We start from the raw sequence: 25,247 nt of genomic DNA, 5'->3' as shown, positions 1-25,247 counted from the left end.
AAGGCAGGGAGGTTAACCAGAGGCAGTTCCTGTTGGCTACCCTGCACGGGGGAAGGGTGAAAAGGGATAGAAAAAGAGCGGAAGGGGGACACGCGTTCAAGAACCACATGTCGCCAAACTAAGCGAAAACACCTTCACTTAGGGCCTTTCTCACGCAATCTCGTGGCATTCCCCCTTCCCCATCTTTCATCGCCCCCATCCCTCTCCCATGTGTAGGGTAGCAAGCCGGTTACGCTAAACTGGTTAACCTCCCTGCCTTTCCTTCTCTACTTTTTCCTTCCTTCCTTCGTGGCATTATATTTCGTTAAACGTGCAGGTTTATCCCGGTCTGGTATTATCTACACTAGCTGCAATTCATAAGGGATTTACGTGAAAGCACCGAAGTCTCATTGCCTGCACAGTGTATGTATTCACCTCGTGCGTCACTGTAATTTGGATTACTATAGCACGATATTATCATTTAACGGACTGAGATTAGATTTTATGCACGGCTTCTGTGTACTTTGTGACCTTAATGATGTACGTGTTCTTAGGACACAGGAAAGCGTACATTCAAACGCCGCGCTGAGGGCGCCATGTCGTCATGTGACCAAAGTATACAGACGCGCAGAATTGCTATTGCAGTTAGCAAACCTGACGATGGGTACGTTTTTATGCCAATGCATAAATATATATGGTGGTCGTGGAATACCTCCGCCGTAACAGAGCAATTGCTGTCGCTTTCTATAGTTTGTTTATTCTTCCTATTCCGGAGAGACCAGTCGTGCAATACAAGAGCGATATCACACGTGCACTCATAGCCCCGTGTGTGTGCCCCCTTTGCGCAACCTTCCGCGAATATAAAAAGTTTGTCTTCAGTGGTTCTGAATTGAGGTGGCCCTGACACCTGCTGCTACCTGGGCCTGGGGATCTACAACCGACAACACTGGAACGCGTCCAAAGTAGTGACGAAAAATTATTGATAGATTGACTATAAATAGTGCCAATACAGTTTTGTTTTACGCCATTGATAGTGCCGTATTGTGGATGGTAATGCGTTTGCTGTAGATAGTGCTAGCGATAGTTTTGCGGTTCTAGCGATATTACCAAAAAATTTCGCCATAACTGGCTATCACTAACATTCAGTTCGTGCACTTTCAGAGCACTCTTTTGGCGAATCGAACGAACTATCTGTTTCCGCTGTCAAAATTCCTAATATGGCTGTCACTTATTAATGCCCAAAGCTATACCAGATCAACAAAAAACTAATTGTTGCGGTTATGTTCACATCTAAGGGCACAATGGAAATTCGTAGCAACAAGGTTATGCATATTTACAAAAATTTTATTTTTTGCCGGACATTCTGTTATAGAGCATGTGAACTTCTTGGCTTCCTGGTTAACCAGGTCGCGTGACCATCATCGACATGGCAAGCTATTTCACGCGCGCGCTGCCACAGTGCGGAGGGTATCCGCCTGCACCGCTCATTCCGGCGTACACTGCGATAACTCGGAGCTCTGTGAACGCGTGTATTACCGTCCGCAGGGGGCGTGGCTCCGGACAAGCGGGAAAGCGACGCCAGCTTTGTGTAATAGACATTAGCGCGGTATGTATAGCGCAGTTTCGCACTATCAATAGGATATATATATATATATATATATATATATATATATATATATATATATATATATATATATATATATATATATATATATATATATATATATTGCTTTCCGCCGTGACAAGCAGCAGCAAGACGCACTTGAAAACATTCGCGAGACGAGAGCGGGCAGCTCTCCTTTCTACGCCTTGGGTGGTTGCCCGGGGCAAGTGTATATACATTGTATCTGGTCTCAGTCGTCTCACACTCGCTCGACTGCAAGGAGTGCACGTTTGGACTCTCCAGCTTCGTGATTCACGGTGCGCGCTCTTCGAAAAAAAAAAAAAAAACGGAGTGGGCGCGCGCGCTGTCCACTGCAGAGCACAACTGCGCTGACAGAGCCGTGCGGCAATGACGGTGCGTTAAACTTTCGCCTCGGCTTGTTGACGGCAGGGCAGCGGCCAAAGCTCGCAGCGAGAATCGCGGCCCTTTCCGCTCCCGGGAGGTCAAAGCCGCGCTCGCCGTGCCTGGTTGCCAAGCACGGACTCGACTAAGAGTGCGCCGAAAGACATCGGCAAGCTCTGCAGTTTGGCCAAACATTCTTCTAAAACGTCATCTCGACTGGAACAATGCGAGTGGAGGGTAAATACGAGCTCCAGCAAGAAGAAATATAAGAATAATAAATGTAAAAAAAAAGATAGAAGAAACGAAAAATATATATATATATACATATATATATATATATATATATATATATATATATATATATATATATATATATATATATATATATATATATATATATATATATATATATATATATATATATATATATATATATTAATATACATTGGCAAATACAACTTACGCAAGTTTGTCAACACATCGCTCCCAACGGCTCTGCCAACTTTGAAGCGCCTTCCGGAGCTCTTCTTCGGGAATATCAAACGTCTCCTTCTGCGAATTTTTCTTAAAACTCGTAAAATACTCCGAAAAGACATCCTTGCTGGTTAGTTTCGACTTAAGAAATAAAATTTCCGCTGGAGCCTTATCTGGAGACTAGTTATCGCCAGAAAAGCATGCCCGATATTTAGGCATACGGTAACTTTTTACTATCCCTTTTACTATCTCGCTCCCTTACGTGAATTTCGCCATTGGAGGATGTCGCAAAATTCAAGGCCACGCGAAATTTTCGAGGAAAAAATATGAGCACTATGTTACAGAGTAATATAGTTTTACGACCCCAAGGAAACGGGGTTTACTTAACAGGCTTCTAGGCGAGCCTCAGACGGGGCAAAACGTCCTTTCTGTTTTTTTCTTTTTCTTCCTCGTTCCCCCGCTCACACGTATTTCCCTCAGGCGGCTACATTTACTGTAATATATCTCCCCTCCTAGACGAAGCCCGTGCCGGGCGAGTCAGTTCTCTGAGCGAAGGGCTTCAAACGAGCCACGTGTACAACCTCAGTCTTGGCGGAGCGTCATCCAGTATAGCGGTGAGACGCGCCAATGGATATAGTTTACTTCCCTTAGCTGGTCAACAACAACGTACGGGCCAACATAGTTGGCGAGAAGTTTCCGACAGAGGCCACGTGCGCGCATCGGACGCCACAGCCAGACTATAGATCCCTTGGAGAACAGGTGACATCGCGATGGCGCCTTTCGTACCGTGTTGTCGACCGGTCTGGCGAAGCCAGCGTATACGCACGTGGGACAAGCGTCGAGCTTCTTCAGCAAGACGCGGAGTCTCGGCGATGGAGAGATCGTTGTGGGTGGAGAAGGAAAATACGGCGTCCAGTGCGTGACGCGGCGGACGATCAGGCCATGGAGCTAACGTTTCGACAAGGGAACTGGTCCTGGTTGTAGGGACTTCTGACGAAGACAAATCCTGCAGCGCCTGAATGCAACTGCAGCGCTCACAGCTGTCGCGTCTTCTTTCACGAGAATCGTGTTTTGCGTCGCGCCATCAAGAGACGGCCACGATAAATATTGCAGGTGGCAGAATAACGACAGCTATAGGTTATGGCAGGTTCGTAAGTGCCCGCCCTACCCCGCTCCTTTTCCCGCCTTCCCCGAGGATTAGACGGAAAAATAACTAAAGTGCTTATTGGGATGCGGCAGGTATACCTTGAGGCTATAAGGCATGACATAACTGCGAAGCGATGTTATTGTCGTTCTTAAAAAACAAAAACAAAAGGAAGAAAAGTTATGTTCAGGATTGATTTGCAATTTTTATGCATTGCTTATTACTTACTCCTCGGTCGAAGCCTGTAACTGAAGATAACCTAGTATCGCTGCGATAGTGTCCTGTGGCAGTAGCAGAAATAAACGTGCAAAAAAGAAAGGGGGTGGGGGTGGGTGTTGGATGGGTGAATGCACGAGCGTTTGACAAACCGAGAGTTTCCCAGTGCGTGTTTACTTACAAGCCATCGCTCGCGCTGCCATGTTCTTCACTCTTGCTCTCCCCTTCCTGCGTTATTGCGATATTTCATCCTCGACCATCGCTGACAAAGCTTGACAAGTGGCTTGTGCACTTCCACTGTTACCTCTGATGACAAGACCCCTTCTCGAAACGCTGGCTCACGGAACATCCCATAGCGAAGGCCGTGCATTTATATAAAGCAACTTCTCGTTCGTTGGCAACACCGATGAGTGTTGTTAATGGACACCTTCTCGTTCGGTCAAAGAGATGCTCGACTCTGCACGCGTGGAGTCGAGAAAGATTGGAGGCTCCTTTGTAAACGCAAAAGCTTAGGCATAACCCTTTTTCATTACGCCTTTAAGAACGCAACATTTCCCCAAGTAACAATACATTTTGCCTCCTGCAAAGGTTCCTGGCAACGTTTGCTTTTCTCTTAATAGTATTGCTATTCAATTATTTTATTCGAGTATCATTCTAACGTTGTTCTATTAATAATATTCTAATAGAAACGGCGTTATTGTGCAAGCACATCTGTGCAAGAAAAACTGTTCGGAGATTTACTTTCTCTAGTGATACTTAAGTTCAAAATTGTAAAGGAATAAAGGAAAAAACAGACATACGTCATTTCAAAGCCGCGTGCACAAACGCGAAGTCGATCACCGCACTCCAAAAATATAAATGTAGCAGCAGCGTCGGAACGACGCAGACCGCGACGAAACGATGATTGGTCAAGCTTATGACACCTCAACGATGGCTTCAACGAGACCGATTGTGCATGCATGGTGTAAGAGTTTCAAGATAAAGAACATTTTCCCACTTGCTTTATTTTCTCCTTCTTCCGCCGTGTGCAATTTTTTTTTCGCTACCAAACGCCTGTAGACATCCGAAGACAGAAAAACGAAAGCGTCATGGGTTGACTCCGTTTATTTCATCACTCACTTGTATACACACACGCACACACACTCATGCGCACACATTTACACGCACAGTTTGGACACAATATGAAAGAAACAAAATTTTACACACGCGCCACAGAGACAAACTTTTTTTTTTTTTCTGCGCCGCTGCCCGGCGTCTGAGCACTAGAATAGCTCGGGGAGTTGTGCGCGTAGCGCCAGCAGCCTAGTGGCACAACACTTTTCGAGGCTCGGGCCCTCAAGGTCGTCACACCGTTCACGTGACTTCACCTCATGCTTTCGAGACAGAGCGAAGAGTCAGCTACGAGCACGCACACTTTGAAGGGAGGAGAGCACGCAGAGGTAATAACACTGGCCACCCCCAGGTGGCGACACAAGAGGAACTGGCGAGCAAAGGACACCGGCTTGTGGGACTCGGCACTGACACACCTCGGCTGCGGCTGGCAAAGTGAGCGACCGCGGTTCACCGTAGACTCGTCAAACCAAACGCCGACGAGAGTGTGTCGAGTCGGAGGTCGAGTCGACTCGACGCTGAACCTCACCTGCCAATCGGGACAAGCAAGTCGACCAACCTGTTGGAAGACGCCAGTCCGGCTCGGTCCGTTAAGAGCTTACATGAACTCGATTGTAAATTCCTGCCCGCATTGCTTATCGGCTTGGCTCTCTTGTGTGAAGTAAATGTAAGCGCCGTCTGTAATCTGATCGAAAGAAGAGAGCACTCGAGTTGGCCCAGACAACCTTTCGGTGCAATTCAGCACCTTCGTTTAAAAAAGGAAAAAAAAAAAGGGGGGGGGGGGGGTAGCATTTGTCCTTAATCGTGGCCGGTGCACCCAACCGAATGTAACAGTCGGGACAGAAAATGAAAACATATAGCATTGAATGTGTTCGACACTCAAAAATAGCAGTACATCTTGTGGCCCAGCTTTACCTTTATAATTGTTTATCCTCTTTCATATTTTTATTGTCTTCCTCCAAGAAAGATATCAGCAACCAGAGAAAAGCTTGAGTTGGGTACTAGAAAATTACTTATCGCACAAGTTTAAACAAAGATTGCAGTTTTCATTTTTTTTACTCTCTCTCTTTCTTTTTGTCCCCTTAATTTCTTGTGCACACGGCATAACGATAAAATTTCGTGGTGAAAGACAATGGAAGCAAGATCACGCGCGATGCCGAGCGTTACGAGATCCGTATGCGTTACGGTTAAGCGTTACGAGTCGAACTTTCAGAGCCTGGAGCGGATGTGAATAGGAACGTCAGGGCATGGTGAAAGCTTTAAAAAATAAAGAAAGAGGAATATGACATGTCAGCCGCAAAAAGCCGCATACGCAAACGCGACTAAGATTAATTCGTTCGACGAGAGGTTTAAGGCCACGCCTAAAAGCACTTTGCCACCGCAAAGAAAACGCGACGCGGCCACCGCAGACGAGCAAATTTACGAGGGGTGAGTGAGGGCAGGAGTGGGGGTTGCAAGCACAGGGTTAAAAACGATCGACACCAAGTAGACTCCTGGCGACAGCTTGCCAGCTCTGCGGGCCAATACATCAGTGTCGCTGGTGGGCAGGAAAAAAACTAGCGCATGCCTACGCTCGAACAACGGTCACAAATTCAGCATGCTTCAGAACTCTTTTTCTTGAACCAGTGCCACCGCGAGCCAGTTCCAGACAGTGGGAAACTACGCACACATACAAACACACAAGCACGCACAAGAAAAGGAATTCGGCGAGTTAACAATGAGAGAAGGCGAAAAGACAGTGAAACAATGCCAAGAACGCGGTCACATAGCTTCCTTCGCGAAATGTCACAGGAAATAAATACTACAACCTTCAAAAAAAATACAAAATGGCAACTGGGAAAAACGAACAACGGACTTTTTTGTACTGTGTCTCGAAGTAAGACAAAGAAGCCATAGTCACAGGTTATACAGACAAGTGTGGTGTTCACGAAATAAAAGAAAAATAAAAGCAAGAAATAAAGTGCCGCGCATTTACATCGATGTGTTGCTTGCTATATTACACACACAAGGGCCGCGGCAGATGCAAGGCTCAGGAACCAATCTGTATAAGCGCACGGTTGACGTGACACATGAACGTTGAGATAAAATGCACGCAACCAAGCAGTGCTCCATGTTCTTTCTTTTTTATTAACTTGACTAAGCCATCTGATGTTTTGAAATTCAGATGCAAATAAATGCGAAAGCGAGAGGCCCTGGCAGAGAGAAAGAGTAGTACACAATTCTGGACACCCATGTCGCCCGCACGTAAGTGAAGCTTTTTTTCTTTTCAGTTCCGTTACGACTGAATAGCTTTACGGCAACGCGGTCACCAACATGTGTGAATTCTGACATCTAGGTAATGTTTCGTTTCATGTCTGCTTCGAGGAAAACTCCACATCCTCACATGACAATTAGAAAACCATCGGTGACTGGATATTTAAGTCTCTAGTAACGCCGAACGTTGGGAAAACCTTATGAAGATATAACGTCCGCGAATTAGCAGGATAACGTGGCAGCAACAAAAACATTTAGCCCACTATATTTCTATAAAAAGCCACTCGTTCTCTGATGAAGCCGAAGCCTACATTTCAATGTCGTCTGGTGCTACAGTCGTATCACCCGCCGCTTGTGTGACACGGAAAGCGCGAAGAGCGCTGTCTTTCATTAGAATGCACAGTCAGATAACGTTTGTTATTCGGGCTGCGTAAACAGGCTTGAAATTAACGACCGTCGCATTCTCTTAACTGTGTAAATACCGACTTGGCAAGGAGGCGCGGACAGCATCCCACCGCTTACTTGCGTATGGCACAGCAATAAATCAGAAGAAGAAAGAAATGGCCCCTGACACTTAACGGCAATCGTTTGTCACGTAACACTAGAAGCACATGCACGGTTACTGAGGAAGCACGTGCGTGTCTGTATAACAGCGGTTCACGAAAAAGAAATCGTCCCGCCGTGGCAAGCCCGCCGTGGGGTGGCATTCTTTCGTCTTTCTTTATTTCGTTTTTTGGCACTTTCGAAGCACATTTATACTGAGAAGAAAGCTCCAGACACTGGCATACTGGACAAGGTTAGTGACCCCTATCATGGCACTCGCCCCGCGAATAGGTGGCCCGGCCTTGCAAGCGTTTCTCGGCCGCGTTGAAGCAGCGGTTCGATCTAATCGCTTGAAATTGTTTTCCGAGTAATACCCGAGCAAACCACAGCTTCTACGAGGGAGAGCAGGAACACAGCGCTGCAGGGAAGCTGAATGCTAAGGGTGGTTTGGTACCGCCGACGGGATTTGTATATTGCGAACTGCAAGCACACATTCGCACGTACATACATCTAATTCTTAAATCGCGCACTTATGAATGCATGGCCGAATGGCCGTATCGTGAGCCATATCGTGATAACTCCCGATATGGTGGGACACCGGTGTAACCGAATCTGCGTGCATTGTGGTATACCTAGTAGAGTTTAAAAACCCGACTCACGTTTTACGTCAACGACTTAAGGACCGATCGAGAGCAACGCACCGAGAGGATGCTGACGCTTCTTTCAAGAGATGGCGCTGCGGCAAGGATTTGGAAAGCCCTATCCTGCAATGCGCTAAGAGGCTCGCAGACGAGCTATGACTGCTGATTTAGTTCCCGTCAGCCTCAGTTGACTAACGGCTCGTGTTAGGTATAAGTGTATTAGAAATGCGGACAGACGGGGTGGAGGAGGTGGAACGAAATAAAGGCAGGAAAAAAGTCAAACCTCTCCCTTGGATAAGAATTATTTGGCCGGTATTCACCTCGTGACGACAGCTTAGGAATAACTGAATTAGGCGTATTCACAGCTAAGTGCGTCTCACAGCTCCCTGCGCTCTTGCTTGACAGTTCAGTGCATATGCGTCCAAACTGAAATTGCCCGAATCGCTTCCTGTTCACTTCGATCGTCATCAAGTTTGTCTGAGCGTCATTTTGACGCAGCCATCCGTGACGTCATATGACGTTACCTGCGCTGTGGTGTGCGGAAGCTTGAACTTCGCCGACCAACAGCGTTGAGCAAAATGAATGGACGAGAACTGCAACAGAGCACCGTCACGCACCTTTCCTGTCGACGTCTTCCTGGCTCAGCGGTTTCGTGCTTTTGGAAGCCAGATGCACAATGTGACGACACGCATGTCAGACACCCGCGCGAGCAACAAGTCTGGTGTCGCTTGCGCAGTCCTCAAGAACGCGGATATGCATTTCCAGCTGCTCATGGATCGATGACGAACGTGTGGTATGCTCTATAGCCAGCCTTCGTACAATCCTCATATAGCACTGCACTATCACGCGCCACGCGTCATACTGCGACAACCATCCGCACCGCACCGGCGAGCTGCAAAGCGTGACGTCATGGTTGAAGTGGACAGCGTGACGAAATCTCTTCGGGTTAGGAGGAATCTGGGTGAAACTGGACGAAGACGCCGAGCAAGTTTAGAAAATTGAGAAATCGACGTTTAGGATGTCATGCAGAAGCCTTGTCGCTGGAGATTCCTTAACGCTGTTCGTAAAACTTAAGGAGCATCACAACGACCCAAACGAGCACCACGTGGGCACCAGCGCCCTTACGGAACACGCTGACATTTCGGGTCACCGATAGGCTGGAAGAGCGCAGGCGTCCTTGCGAGTGAAATAAATTTGAGTCAGCCTATTTAGATAGTCGGTGCACATGGGTTCAACTACACGAACTTTGAACAGGAATTATGGGAGCCTTGATCGGAGCTGCTCTCACACCATAGGTCCCGTTATCGGACACATTGCCCAACGCTCACTTTATTGTTATCCATAATGAATACGGCTCTCGTATGGAGATCTAAACACCGTTTCTCTCTCTCTCTCTCTCTCTCTCTTTAGGATTTTAGCACTAGCCGGGGTTCTGTATCATTTGATGATGGCGACACATAGAGGCGTCGATATGCCTCTAGTTACGGCACAGACCTAAGGGGACGGTCATGCTTATGATTTGTGTAATGCGCGAAAAACGATCTCCCGCGTATGATGACGACGAATTTCGTTAGATGAGCTCCAAGCCCCTGTCGTGTGGAAAGAGGCAGCACCCAAGCGCAAGCCTACAAGCGAACGCGGCAAAATTACGCGTTGCACTCTGTCAGCTGGTGCAGCGAGAAGTCTGGTATAGGAGTCAACTACATAAGGCCCACGGTAAATGTGAGCCGATTAACCGGTGTGTTTGTTATGCATGTACTCGCACGGCTGCAGACGTACGTTGTTCGTTTGCACTCGGTAGCAACAGCGACAAATGAAGAAAACGGAAAGCCCCCCACCCCCCAACACGCGTGATCAGAAAAGGCTAGATAGTCGTTACCGCTGCCTGCAAACTTCGCATTACAGAGAGACAAGGTGCCATAGCTTAGCCCTACACCACAGGGGTGATTCAGCGCGCAATTTAACCGAACCCCAGAAGGCTGCCATTTTCCTGTATCGAGGAACGAGGACAACCTTACACAACGCGTCACGAGGGAGACATCATTCAAGTCAGAGACTGCGGATACGGTTCCTCGCGTAGTCATGTAACGAAATTTTTCGTTACGAAACCTACCTCTTAAATCAAGCGTTCATATGTCAGCGTTGAGCCCGCTCTCAAAGCGGGCTCAACGCTGGCCCTGGGAATCGCTTAGGCGCTTACTTGCGCACACGATGCAAACACTGAGGGAGTCCGCGGGAGAAAGAAAACAGAAAACAAAAATGAAAGACAGAGAATACAGAGAGAGAAAGGAGGAGGATGGCTGAGATCGTGCCCGACGGACGCGGCAGGGCTACAGACGTGACCGGAATCGCATTAACGCCACTGCCGTCACCACCACGACGCCGAAAGCACGAGGCCCCACATGCAGAACGACCCGTCTTGCTTGCCCCCGCAGGGAACGGTCGGGAAGGAGAGGCAGGGCGCGGGTGGGACACGGGGGAAGGCAGCGGCTGGATTGGCAGCGGCTGTCGGCTGCTGCTGCTAGCGAGGAGAGGGGGGGGGGGGGGGGGGGGCATACGCTACGCTGCCGTGCAATGCAACGGCGCTTGGTTCTTGCGCAGATACGAGGGGGGGGGGGGGGGGGGGGGGCGCTGGTGCGAGCGTTCGGGACTTGCGAGAGAGAGAGCAGCCGCGCTTCGACCGTCCTCGACGCGTTGCAGCAGCGGCGGTGCCCGAGGCGGCCCCTCCCATTAGCCGACGACTTCGGCCTCGCTTCTGCTCCGGGACGTGAGACGGAGGGGGGCGCACGACAACGCTCTGCGCCGAAACGTGCACGTGCTCTTGCGCAACGAGCAGGTGACGATATCGTGATGCTCCGCGCGAGTACCCATCTACCAGGAAGAAATTGGAGTAGTGGAAGATGTACCAGTACGAAGTCCATTTCTCCATCTTAGTCTGACTCTTGCCTGAAGTTACAAGGGATCGCGACCAACGCGATCCGAGTTGCCCAGAGCGTAAATTTGATGTAAAAAGCATAACAGACGTGTTCGAACAAACAAATCGCTGCTTCTCTGTTTTGTTTTGTTTTTAGCTTTACGCCAATCGTGCGTATCGTTCTTTTTTCCCCTATCACTCGTCGCGTGCTTCTATGGTATAAGGAGAGCGTATGGGCAATTCCGTTTATCACAGACGATTGTCCAGTGTCGGTAAGTTTGTCTCAGCCACTGCAACGGTTTCCTCGTGCGTTCCAATCTCCCTCGTTCGTCGGATGCCAGAAATCCATCCGTTAAAGTTTGCTTGCACGGCTTACAAACGCCATCTTCTGATAAGACCGAGATCTTGCAAAGGTCGGCCTTCACGCCTGCACCAACAATCGCGCGTTTCGCGATAACCCTCGCACACAACTGCGCATGCGCAACGTCTTTCCTTTAAACCATGGTAGGGAATCGCTGCATAATTGTCACAATACTTTTGCGTAGCGGAGAGCTTCACACGTATATGCCAGTGCCTGGAGCTTGCCACGGGTCTAAGATTACAATGATGGCAGGGCGATGGTCCTCGCCAGCGTCCACGAGCCATGCGCCTGAGGCGCGGAAGGAGAGAAAGGTAAGCCCGACCGCAGCGAAGGGCTAAAGACTACACCACATATACTATATTTATATTTATATATAATATAATATTAATAATAAACTACATTCGCGATACACGCACACGGTCTGTACACATGGAAAGATGATCAGGAGGGGTGCTCAGACTAGAGTCCCTTGACAGCGCCCGAAGCGAGCGACTGGGTCGAACCATGCTGAACTCTCGCTTCGCCGATTCTTCGCGTACAAAAAGCGCTGAGCGATCAGAAGGCCAGGGCGAAGACACTGCGGACATTTGTTTGTTCCCATTTTCTTTACTATTTATGTAATGTCGTCTATCTTTGTTTCAATTCACGGAGGGAAAGTGACGTTCCTGATTCCTCGCGATCCTCGCATGAGCTGTCTTACTTTGTTCGATAGATGCAACTTGCGCTATGCGCACCGTGTCGTTTTGGTTCAAGAATGACGGCGCCCTAGCTAATGGTAGCACGGGCTACACCCACCGAGGAACCACGTGTAAACGTGTAACGAGATGGTGTAATCGGAAACCCACGATGAAGCACGCATTGTCCCACCAAAATATCGCACGTGCCTCTTATATGTGAGCTAAGGGAGCTTGCGAAAGCAGCCGAGATGAGCTCAGTACAGTCGCTATAGCACATATTGAATGAGCACTTCACACCGTAAACGCCATAGTTACCCCGGGCGAATGGAACCAAAAATAGAATTAATGGCGCTGCAGAAGACTTTGCAGGATACGGCAAAGGCGGAAATACAAGTATACCTCTAATGCTAACGTACCGAAGCGCAGGTTATTAAACTGCGTTCGGCAGACAGAATTGTATCTCTGAATTCGCGAAACTGCATGGCTCCGCAATGATTAACCACAGTAAAAGATTTTGGCAGACACTAATTGGGTCACCTGCATTCCACAAAACGAACGCGTGCTTAAAGCATAACTGAAGTGTGCCCCTGTATTTTATAGGGATTGCACGTAAGGGATTGCACGGTGCCACGGCCTCAGACCTCGAGATCGACTCAGCGTGGTTATACCATATAGTTCACGCAAGGAACGACGTCACCAGAAACGCACGCTTCATTTTTTTTCCCACAAGACGCCAAGAACACAAACAAATAAAAAAAAAACGCACGAACACTCAGTCACATTATGAAAGTCTGATGAACAAGCAAACCTCGCGCGCACTCGATAGGAGGAGAGCGGACTCACGCAGTTCTCAACAGAGACGGCGGTTGAGGCTCACTCGGGAGCGGCAGCAACGGGCGAGGAGGAGGGGGAGAGGGCGCGTTGAGAGCAGGGAGGTAGTGGCTGAGACTTGGGTGGCGGGATGATGACTCGTCGAAGGCGACGACAACCACGTTGTTGGCGGCGGACGCCTCGGGAAAGAAAACAAAAACAAAAACAAAAAACGCCGTCCGTGTGGGACGACGCGAAGCTCCCGAGGGATCCCCACGTAGCGCGCACACCTCTTTATGTACACACAAGCACTGAACACACACAGAAAGACGCAACCCCGCGCTAAGTGCCGGGGCAAGGGGCGGCGGGGTTGAACCGAAGGCCACCCTCCCGAAAGCACGACGTCATCTCGTGTCCCGCACAGTTCCACGGCAGTCTCCGTGTCGAGGGTCTCATAAGAAGGAGGTCGCACATAGCCATGGCATAGGGGTCTATAGCCACAGTACCGGCTGGTCCGGAAGGTCGGCGAAGGCCCTGGCGGCGGCCGCCGAACAAGGGAGAGATCATCGCTTGCGCTCGCGGGCGCCCGCTGACTCGAGGTTGACCGTCCTCAGCAGAGCAGTCGCGCACTCGTGCTTGCACGAAGGTTATATGTGTGTGTGTGTGGTTCACATAGGAGAAGGTTGGCCGCCGCAGCCTATATATACGGGTGGCACTCACGAGGCGGCGGCACCTCGTACAGCGTCCAAGGGGCGCTAGCCAGGGCGCAGTTCAAGAAGGAACCCACGGAGGCAGGGGCATGCAGCGGGCTGTCCTCGTGTCATGTTCGCCGGACACAGCGATGGGGGACCGCTGCCGCCAGCGGCATAAAAAAATCCAATCGGCTGATAATCTTCAACAGTCACTTTCTTTCTGTCTGTCTTTCCACTGTGCTTTAGACAAGTAATAAGCCTATTTCTTTAGCTTATGAGTACAGAGATTTCTGCACAACCAGATCAGGGAAGTGGAACACCAGACTTCGGGAATGATTCGAATAAAAGTTTCTCATTTCTTTTGTTGCGCATCGCTGTGCGGACATCGACAAAACTGCTGAAACTTCACCGACGCTGGATGCGCGGCAGACAATGCGTTGGCAGTAAAGCAGGTGTTATGCGCACCGTAACTAGGCTCGTTACAGATGACGCATTGCCTCCAATTTGTCCCAAATACTGCGCTCACTGCCGGTAGGCAGCTGCGTTCTTTGGCTTCCAGCAAAGCAACAATGGACAAGCTTGGCATGCTTTTCCCCCGTTTCTCTGCGGGGCGGCCGGTAGGCGGTGCGCGCCCCCTGGAGTCGACCGTGTGCATCAGGAGGAAGTGGTGGCTGTGAATGATGAGGTGGTGGTGGTGGTGGTGGAGGTCTGCTCAGGCCAGCAGCTACTTTGCCGCCACGACCGCGGCGTTGTGGTGGCTGTTGGCGGCGTTCTCGGAGTTCTGACGCTGGCTGTTCTTCTTGCTCTTCATGCGGCGGTTCTGGAACCAGATCTTCACCTGGCGCTCGGTAAGGTTGAGGTTGCGCGCCAGTTCCCAGCGCTTCTGCTTGGACACGTACGCGTTGAAGAGAAACTCCTTCTCCAGTTCCAGCGTCTGGAACTTGGAGTAAGGCTTACGCTTCTTGCGCACCGTCACGTTGCCCGTCCACTCCAGCGGGTTGGCCGTCAGCGACTCGCTCACCGTCGGCACTGCGTGCACAGAAAAAAAAAAGAAAAAAAAAGACAGAGGACAGGTACGTTAGTTCATTCAATCACGTGAGCATGAAAAGTGGAGTCGGCTCTCAAAAGTGCCTCGGCCTAAAGCGGCTCTTTGACTTCTATGGTTCAGCGGAAGGCCATGGTGTGAACCTTCTACATTGAACTAGTCCCTGCGTTTAACACTGGACCTGGACGCCGTAAGAGATGCAACATTATTAACTCACACCCTTACAGGCGTAAGGGTGTGAGTTATGGATTAATCTGCACCCTTAAGTACCTTCAAAGGTGTAAATCGGTTTACAGTGCAGTACTAGTGCCAACGCGTTCAACGATTGCCACGATGTGTTCAACTAGCACGCTACAGGACCGTTCTTGCGTTGCGAGTTCTTTCTGGGCGAGGTACAGGCAAGGATCCCTTTAATGAGGTTGTTTCAGCTTCATGAACAGCGCCTTTAAGCCGCCAGGTATAGCTTTAACGCAATCGCCCGTTTCAGTAAGTGTTCTATGCGCTCTTGTTGAACATAGCGTCACGAGATGTCGCCGTCAACGGTGCTGCTTCGGTGTGCGACTCGGGCGACAAGGTAATGCATTAACGGCGGCAAATGCGTACATGAGAACACAAATTCTACTAATATATTAGAGATTTATAGCAGACCGGTAATCCAGGCCCGGTATGGTATACGTGGCACTGAGGCCGCGCTACTGAGCATGCGCATAACGGGTTCCGACTCACCTGCGCATGCGCCAAACCCGTACTGCGCGCTGTACCGTGACCGGATTCCTGGTCTGCCGTAACTCTCTATTAATAGAACAGAAGTAAACAACACTAGTATACAACATACAATACAAAATAAACAATTACAGGCACATGCGAAAGCAATAAGGGTAAGAAGGCGCCGTCATTTTTGATAAAAGCAACTACATGGTGACAGACACTGCATACACTCAAGCCAAGAGCGGCCATAGGGGAAATTAATAATTATTTTTTTTTCCTATTGAACACGGCACTATTACTCTGCCGTAATATTACATTTGGGTTTCCCTTTTGTATACTCTTAACAGATGGGAAAGAAATAAAAGCGGAAGAACACAGAACATGCACGTGACGCGTGGGGTGCTCAACCACCAATTAAACTCCCTACAGGCGACGCCCCTCAACTCGCTCCCCCTTTTTTTTTTTTTTCAGCGGTCAAATGCCTTTAAAACGAAGTGAACAGGACACTGAATATTTTTCATTATATGGGTTACTTCGTTATAAAGGTCTCGTTTCATAGAACACTAAGGCAAAGTAAGCAGGTTTAATGCAGCAAATAAAACTTTATTCCGACCATTCTGAAATATTTACTTTTAAAAGTGAATGCGTGCGTGCGTGTGTGTATGCGTGTGTGCGTGCGTGCGTACGTGCGTGCGTGCGTGCGCGTGCGCGCACGCGTGTGTGTGTGTGTGTGTTCCTTCTGTACGCTCTGCTTGATTAACTGACTACTGCCGATATGATATTGCTGAGGGCAACATAGTGCTGAGTCCCGATAGTCACACAAGTAAGAGCTGAAAGAAGTCGAATCGAACAGCTTGAAGCGATCACTCTATTATGCGAAGCCGAATCCTCATCACTGTTCTCGGGGTGACCGACTAGACTTCAATACTGCCGACACAGTTACAACAGAGGGTCCGTGCGGGCGCTTCTGCGTAACGTCGTTCTAAAATGCCAATAATTGTGACCACCAAATCGTGAACCAAAGACGTGTAGATTATTTCGGCAATAAAGTCGTATTCTTTGTAAAACTATTAATTATAGCACTGGATCCTACGATATACGCGTGAGATGGAAATGTGGCCAGTTCACGTTGCTACACCTTCGTTATGCTACTCATTCCGCGTAAAGGCGTTCGTTGTAACGGCGTTCGAGATGTATACTCGTTTATGCGCGCAGATGTGTAGCGCATGCGTTGAGCCACGGCGATCACATGGAGACGGAGAGCAGCTGGTTACCCGCTCGCGCATCATAAGCACGCGAGGTGGGAGAAAAAAAAGTGCTCGACACAGTTTCACACGCATAGAACATCTACACCAACGCTTCGCTCGAAAAACACAGACCAAGTTCGAGCAATCACGAAATCGCTGCCACACATGATCACACTGTCTCTCTCTGACTACACCTGCATGGCTTGGCTGTCGCTTCTGCTGTGTATAACCGAACCGTGGGAGAGAAGAAAATGTACGGACGTGCAGCGCTAATGCAGCGATGCACCTGCACGGCACGCGCATGTTATGCATGTATACTCGGATAAGGAATTATTTTTGCCTTGCGCGATATATATATACATTTCTGGCCTTCATTCTCTCTCTCTCTCTCTCTCTCTCTCTCTCTCTCTCGCTGTCACACACACACACACACACACACACACACACACACACACACCTATCAGTACCTCCCGCTGCAAAGTGACCAACGCATATCTTGGTATGCGCGTGTTTTACTTTTCGTGCAAAGAATAAGAATTTGCATGACTACATGTCCGTGTGCATCTGTGCACGACGGCTATCATCCAACTAGATGTAGATGCAGATCCCATGGTCTGTTTATGTTTCCTTTTCTTATTGTTCCTTTTCCATGATGTTACCTTCCTATGTGCCTGTGTTCGGATGCTAGCACTATAGAACGTAACTATTCTTTCTTTCTTATTTTTTTTTTCAGTTAAGTAGACAACAGTGGCGCGCCATGTATATGTCTGCAAGTGCGAACACAATTCGCTTGCGCCAAACGTTTTGTTATTAGAGGTGTGCGAGTGTTCGAAGTTTCGAATAAGGATTACAAACCGAATAGTCCCAGCTGCTATTCGATTCGTATTCGATTCAGGAATTCACTTTTCGAAGTTGTCGAATATTCGTTTATTTCTTATAAGTAACGGATAACAACACCTATTGAAGTCTCGCGGTAGACAGAACGATCCAATTAGTGACTTTTTCGAATGATTCTGCTACAGGAGAGCTGTGGTTCTTGCTGCAACAACGAGCTACTGCTCAATAATCGCCAGTCATTCAACAGGAATGGCTCGCATTTGTCGAGCAACCCGATAAACGAATTTGTTTAGATTTATTATTTTGTCAATCTCACCAGGTTTGCACACCCTTAAAACAATGTTAGGTGCTGTAATGGTATCACTGTCACACTGCTCCTCTTCAACGAACACAACACTGTACGCATATCTGGTGACGTGTTGGTCTTGTGTTTCATCATTGCCGTTGCTAAGGTGCCCTTGTGAATTGAAAGCGGTTCCTTTATTTAATTTTCAAGCTCTTCGGTTGTGCTGACGTCTAATTGCGAGTCGTATTACATGCACGTATCAAATATTGTACACAAGCCAGATTTTCTTTTAACCAAGCGACTGCACGCGAACTTCATTTGCCATGTCGTTTTGCAAATGTGGAAAAATATATTCTACATTCTATACGATATTCAATGGTCGTTCTTATAGAATATTCGTGTTCGAGCAGATTCAGAAATATTACACTTGAACAACTCTACTCCTCATATATCCACGTATGAAAAAGAAACAGAAAACCAGAAAGAAAAATACGTCGATCACGGCTGCACCATGCTCTGCCTCTCAAGGCCGTATCGATACTCAGCTATTACAGCCGGTGGTTGTCACACGCCTACCCCGAAGGCGTTGAGCTTTGCCCAGCCGGCTCAGAAAATAAAACGTACTGGACCGTGAAAACAGCCACAGCAATTCGCAGTTCAACTTAAATTGTGTCAGTAACTCCCATAAGCGGATTCAGAACTTCAGTGCTTAGGAAGTGCAAACAACGCGGCTATCGAACGGCGGTGTGGCACGTCGCGTTGCGAGCCGAGCGTACGCATGCAACGCGAGCTCCGTTTTTTGCCGCACCTAACGGTACAGCTGCCGCCATCTATAGGCCGAAACTGGAAACGCGGCTTACGCAAAAACAGAAAAGAAAAAAAAAAAGTGAACCTGCCTCGCGGCCGATGGCTACTCGCTCGGCGCGCGTCGTGCGAGCTGCGGGCGAGGAAGCGACACACGCCGGCGGCTTAAGCGCTGGGCAACGCGGGTCTGCCACAGTCTGGCACGGGCAGCGTAACGCCCGGGGCCTTGGCTTCGGCTTGGCTGAGAAACGAAACAGGCCGGCTTGCACTCGCGACCCCCCCCCCCCCCCCCTCCGGCCGCCGCCAAAGCGGTCCGACGAGCGTGGGCGCCAAAAGAAGAGGCTGCCCGTAGCCGGCCTTCTCTCCTCTTCCTCCGTCCCCCCACAGAGTCGTAAAAGCGAAACCCAGGAGGACAATGGCGGAAAAGAGGCTCTTCTTTTCTGAGCTGCCTTTTATACTACGCCGCGCGCGTGGGAGGGGGAATGGAAGCAAGAAACGCTTCCACCCTCCTTTGACGCGCAACACAAGAAGACGCCCAAGGGGGAGAAGAGGGCCACAACAATAATGATGGCGGCCATACAGACGCCGGGGCAAAGCGGGCCGCCGGGACGAAGCACTACGGAAGAAGGGAGCACGCGCGAGAAAAGCCACGCAGCCGGAGAGAAAAGTCAGCGCGGTGGAGGCACACGAAGGTTTCGCGGTCGCAGATGTCAAAGTGGCAGGACTAGCCTGATATATTTTGTTTTTGTTGGGTGTGTGCGTGCGTGCGTGTGTATGTGTGTGTGTGAGGGGGGGGGGGGTCACCACGCGCTGTTGCATCTTGCTTTCCTTACCGCCATGGCGTAAGTACATGCAGGCTTGGCTCTAGCGCGCCTATCACTAGTCATCTATGCTCGAAGGCCCTTCACTAGCCTCTCCACTCCATGGTCAGCTGACGAGATCAAACGTCTGTGAAGTCGCAAAGACAGGGTACAAGCTACACCTGACACTCGGGCTATGAGGATTCGGATCCTGAATTCGGATCCCGAAACCGAAGGTCCAGGATCCGAAACGAGACGAAATGTCCACTATTGCACATTCCGTCTCGTTGGACATTCAGGCGCGTTGGACATTCAGGCCGCAAGTGGGCTATGAGGCCCACATGTCGCCCAAACAGCGCTCACCGAGCCCATCTGCGTCAGTTGACTGCTCTAAAGATTAGTCTCCTTTATTCGTGTTTCGTATTATTACTTACCTCACTCGTTTGAACTAAAGCCCCATTCGAAGCACTTTCTCGCAGCGCGATTAAGCTGCAACTGCGTCGTCTCGTTATCGGGAATTCGTCGCGGCTATTCTGTCGATAACGCCAAGCGTTCTGCCGTTCCAGTACCTCGCTTCCGACATCGCAGGCGCAACGAGCCACACGCCTTACCGTGTGGCTGAATAGCTCACTGCATAGAGCTATTGCAGCGGCGTAATCGATGCAAGCGTTCGAAAGGCAAGAAAAATGCGAAGTTCTTATCTCCGTTGATCTGAATGCGGCGGCACGGCGCTACAAGAAGGCAAAAGCAGGCTCCCGCTGTATAGCGCCACGGAGACTTGGCGGCGCAGACGCGTTCGGCATAAGGACAACGAGGCAAGAAGAGGCCTCTCAGGCCAGCCGCCGATGGCAGAGCGGGTGCGAGATTCTAATGGGCGATAACATCTGCGCGTATATGCGCGAGTTCCCATGAATCTCCGCGTCCAGCGTCGAGACACTATTCAGCGCATACAGTACGTATACAGCATGCGACGGCGAAGCCGTGGTATAAGCTAGGCAAGTCAAGGCGCTATTCACTGCATCCTGTACAATATGCGACGTCGAAGCAGAGAATATACTGCGTTCCTGCCAAATTTACCGGTTGCTGATCGGTTCGAAACTGTGGAGTTCGAGTTTTAAAAAAAAAGCACTAGCAGAACCGGGTTCGCATTTTTGGCCGTTCATCGTTGCGGACATTTTTGGCGTGCCTCGGAGCAAACGACTGGAAATGGACTTAACGAAAAGGACGACGCACGCATCCCCATCCTGTTAGCCTTACTTGAACGAAGCATAACCTTCGAGTCACGCAAAGTGAAACTGTCGCCGAGAGTGATCGATCGAAATTAACACCGCCAGCTTCGGTGACACGACAGCAAGACTGGAGCCACCCGCAGTGCAAATACGAGCTAAGGCTATCGCTATTACGCCAACATCCGGCCCTTCAGTCACGTATTCCACTTCGTTCTTACTGTAGCGCTGACCGCGCGCACACCTCCTCGCTCGCCCGTATATACTCTTATTTAAATGCGACCCTTTGAAATCTCAGGCATTCCCTCCACTGCCAACCGGCCAACTTTCTTTGTGCGTTTTGCGCCGAGGTCCCATGCAGTAGCATCGCTTCTGGCCTTGTGTTGAACGCGTCCGGCCTTCGGTATACGGTTGAGGACTGACCAACTGCCGGTCTTACACAACTTTGCTTTCCTCTTCTTTTTTTATCCCTAGCCTCTTTACATCTTCTTACACCTCCTCCCCTAGCGGCATGCGCTTTTCTCCAAATCCCGGCACACGCGTACAAACAGGAGCACAACAGAGACAAGACGAAGGCACAGAGCTGACGATCCGCACCAAGGAGCGAGATCAGTCGTTCCCCTCGCCGCCTACCGTCCCCAACCAAGCGCGGTCGAATCAGCGGCAATTTGAGCACGGACTCACGTTCGCGCCTCTTCCGGCAAAGCCGCGCAGCAGACCTGATTGCGAAGAAACGTCCTCAAACACAACCCCGCTGGCATAGTCCCCCCCTCCCCCCCCCCCGCCCTTTTCTTTCGCTGCCCCTGGCTGCGCGGCAAAAGCAGCAGCTCTGCCGGACACGGCGAATGCACGCGTGCTGGTGGCGGCACCAGCGTATAAGGGGCCGAAACAGAGATATAACAAGAACACAGAAAGAGAGGTCATTTTGTTTGCACAAAGTGTCGCGGACGACGGAGAAGGGAGAGAGAAAAAAAAAAGGGGGGGGGGGGGGGTATGCGGCAGACGTTCGGAGTACCGATTACGACGTTTTACGTTTCGCCATGTGCGAGCCTTGAAAGCCAAAAAAGTTCCAGTGTCCGGTCTTGAGGCTGCAGCTAGCGCGGCCAAAAAAAAAAAAAATCCTTTTGCTCTCTTTTTTTAGATTCCTGTGACACAGCTATAGCAGATGCACCATCTTGCATGCAGTGCTCGGCGAGCGGATCATTAGCGATGGCGGTGCGAGAACCGATGTCGACGATGACTGTAAGACAAACAGAAGGCGCATGGTGTTTCATGACACTTTGACACGAACCAGGGGTTTGGCGCACTTCATTGTGTGTATGTCCGCGCGCAAAGCGTCAATTTCTCGCCTCCTTCAGTCTCCTATCTTAGTGCAGGATAGCCAACCGGGGTCAACCTGGTTAACATCTCTATCTTTCCCTCGTGGCTTTTCTCTCTCTCTCTCTCATGACAAAGACGCCAGTCCGCAAACCCGTAGCTCATTGGACTTCCATTCTTTAGCGCAAGAAGACGCTTTTCAACAGAACCACAGCTTTTGCTTCCACGTGACATGACCACGTGACCCACACGAAATGATGACCGCGTCGATCGTGAGATCGATACGTTAGCGCAAAACACGATTGTCGATTACTGCTGCACCGCAGCTTTTGCGGACAAGCGCAATGGTCACTTACAGAGGTCGCAGACGCGGCAGAATTTAACTAGAAAATACTGTTGAGACAACAAGTTTATAACTCGTAGCGCTCGACAACGCGGCGGACCCACACGCAATACATGCATATACAGCGCTGCATGTACTACGTATGTCTCTCTCTTTGTCCGGTTGTCATGTGCGGCAACTTACTTCCACTGGGCAGCGCTCGGTGAAATCGAATAAAGACTCGCGACTTGATCCCGGGCCTTCAAACGAGACCACCGCCGTTTGCCACCGGGGCAGTTGAGTAGGGCGCTTTTGTAAGATCCGTGGGCGGTATACATAGCGAGCTGGTACACACACAAACAAGAAACGCACGCCTACTCACTCCATCAGTGGCTCTTTACCCGCGGCGACCTACGCTATAGGCGGCCTTCGCCATCCTTCCACGCATCAAATGTTTGTTCAACAGCTAGTTACGGACTCCCACACAACGGACTTGCGTGTCCCCTGGCAAATTACGCGAGCTCATTCGCGCCCGATCTTCCCGCTGTCCACCCTTGCCCCAACGTGAGCAGCAGGTAACGGGTCGAGGTTTGCGAGCGCGCACAAGCGCTCTCTTCTATAGCCGCCAGCAGTTGCCGAATGGGGGGGGGGGGGGGGGGGGGGGGGCTATATACAGAGACGAACGACGTGACCGACACGGTATAGCTACATACCACGCGGGGGTTCGCGAGGGGCGAGGGGGGTCCCAACGGACGCGCAACGAGAACAAGCGCGCTGAGTGCTGCCGCAGCTGGTCACCATTAAACTCCTCACCTCTTGCGAGCGCCAAGCGTGTGCAAACACGCACACACCACACACACACACACACACACTCACCGCAAGGAGAAGCCGGCGGCCTCGCGGAGCCGCCGCTCTCCTCTGCAGGGTGACGAGTGGGCAGCGCGAGCGAGCAGGCATAGCGCGCGCGCGCGAGATTGCCGCCAGCGACCGGGGTTCATTGGTATGCCGAGGACGTCTTCGCCTATCGGAGGTCTCCGACCGATCCACGGCGGCGGCGGCGGCAGCCGTCCACCAGGAAGAAGGAGAACCGGCGGCCATAAACGGAGCCGAGCTTCGGACGCAACCGGCGAAGAATTTCGACGCCGCCGCCGCCGCCAGCCGAATGCTTGCGCCGCCGACACAATCGCGCGACGCCGGGGCCCTTTTCTTTTGCTTGGCCCGCGCCTCGGCCTAGCCGCCTTGGCACTGCCCCGGGGAGACGAGGCCCGAAGACCCTCTCTGTGTGTACACCTCACGGTGGCCGCTTCGCGATGCCTGCCCCAGCCAGGCAGCCTCTCCTCGGGGGCTCCGCGGGTGCCTCAGTGCCGCCGAGAAGCGCCGCTTTATCGTCGCCCGCGCGCGGAGGGAAGATTTTCGACCGACAGTCGCGCGAAGCTCCAGCGTGCCCGTCGCGTATTGTAATTAGCCGCCAGTGGTATGGAGAGACGCCAGGTAGCAGAGACAGAGAGAGAGAGAAGGGGGGGCCTCTGCCTCGGGCCGCGTTCAATTATGCTATACCCCTCTTGGCCAGAAAGAAGCACACTGACAACCTCTCCTCCTCGCCTCGGTGGCACGGCGGCTTCACTGGCTTCAATGCGTCTTTGCCTCCCCCCATCTTCCACCCCCGAGGCGTTGCGTGTTTTCCGAGGACGCAAAACGAATTGTCGCCACGGAGCGAACACTCCGTCCATTGTCGCCTATCTCGAAGTATACGCTCGGGGCACTGGAGCCCATTATCCGTCGTTCAAAGCGGTCAGTGAAGCAGCCACGGGGAAAAGACAGCGTCATCGCAGCAGCGGCCGAGGCAGTTCGCATACTACGCGGTTCCGAAACCGGCCCGACGTGCCATGCAGCCGTTCTTGCCTGGTCAACGACACACGTGCACATCTGGTAGATCGCCGCTCCAGCACGCGCCGTGTCCTAGAGCTAAGTTGCGCACAAGCGTAAAGAAAGAAAGAAGGAAGGAAAGAAAAATAAAACTGCATAGTCCGGGAATCTAAATCCCATACATTAGTAAGAAAAAGAACATTTCGGCCGATTCGAAATTAGGGCCCTTCGAGCGGCAAGTGGTGTACGTACAGGGCGGCACGTCGTAAACGTGTAGCCGAGAGCGGTGGCAGCGAGCGCGCGACGCAAAGGCCACGGTGGCTAGGCATGTGTGCGCGTGCAAGCGTGCGTTTAGCGAGGCAAATTATTGGCGAGATAAGCGCGCGAATTCCGCACGGCTGCAGCTGCCAGAGCGCGCGCTGGCGACGCCGTCGATCTCACCGCCACCCAGCACAACAACACACAAACATATAATGGTGCGTCGGCGCAGCCAGGCCATTGTGCGCAGCATTACGTGACGTAAAAGAACCCCCGACACACACACACACACACACACACACAAGCGGGTGCACAGACTGAATACACGCAACAGGGGATATGCGAAATTCTGCAAGCGCGCTTCAATATACACATGTCGTATATGAGCCGCAAGCGATGGCGGACGTCGCCCTAGAACTGTATATAAATCAGCAGCGCAAGAGCTGGTGCCGCCTATCATGGCCACAGTATATCTTTCTTAAACTCTACATACTCGCTGTTTGCAAGCCTCCCCGGCTCAATCTCAAGCAATACATATCTCCCACTGCTCCAAAAAGGTAGCCCAGCCAACAAGCGCTTCGTTCCGAGTCCCCGCGTTAACGCACACGCGAGAACCTCCGGAGAAACCGCCATTACCACACGGGCGCGTCGCAGCAGCCGCAGCGTTAGCCCGTGCGCGCACATACGTCACAGGGCGCGCGCAAGGCGCGCA

At 50.7% G+C, this 25,247-nt stretch overlaps 1 protein-coding gene across 2 annotated transcripts in view; it reads right to left on the bottom strand.

Annotated features, from left to right (window-relative positions):
• Window positions 1-11,471: 11,471 nt before the first annotated feature.
• Window positions 11,472-25,247, bottom strand: part of LOC126530784 (uncharacterized) — a 69,337-nt gene continuing 55,561 nt past the window's right edge. For both annotated transcript variants that reach the window (XM_055070809.1, XM_050178070.2), the window contains exon 3: window positions 11,472-14,848. In XM_055070809.1, the coding sequence (XP_054926784.1) occupies window positions 14,544-14,848 (305 nt within the window). In that variant the 3' untranslated portion in view covers window positions 11,472-14,543. The remainder of the gene's footprint in view (window positions 14,849-25,247) is intronic.

This window comes from Dermacentor andersoni, chromosome 5 (assembly GCF_023375885.2).
Source record: "Dermacentor andersoni chromosome 5, qqDerAnde1_hic_scaffold, whole genome shotgun sequence".
NCBI lineage: Eukaryota > Metazoa > Arthropoda > Arachnida > Ixodida > Ixodidae > Dermacentor > Dermacentor andersoni.
Note: the sequence above shows the minus strand (reverse complement) of the source record. Positions and strands in the feature narration are given on the sequence as shown.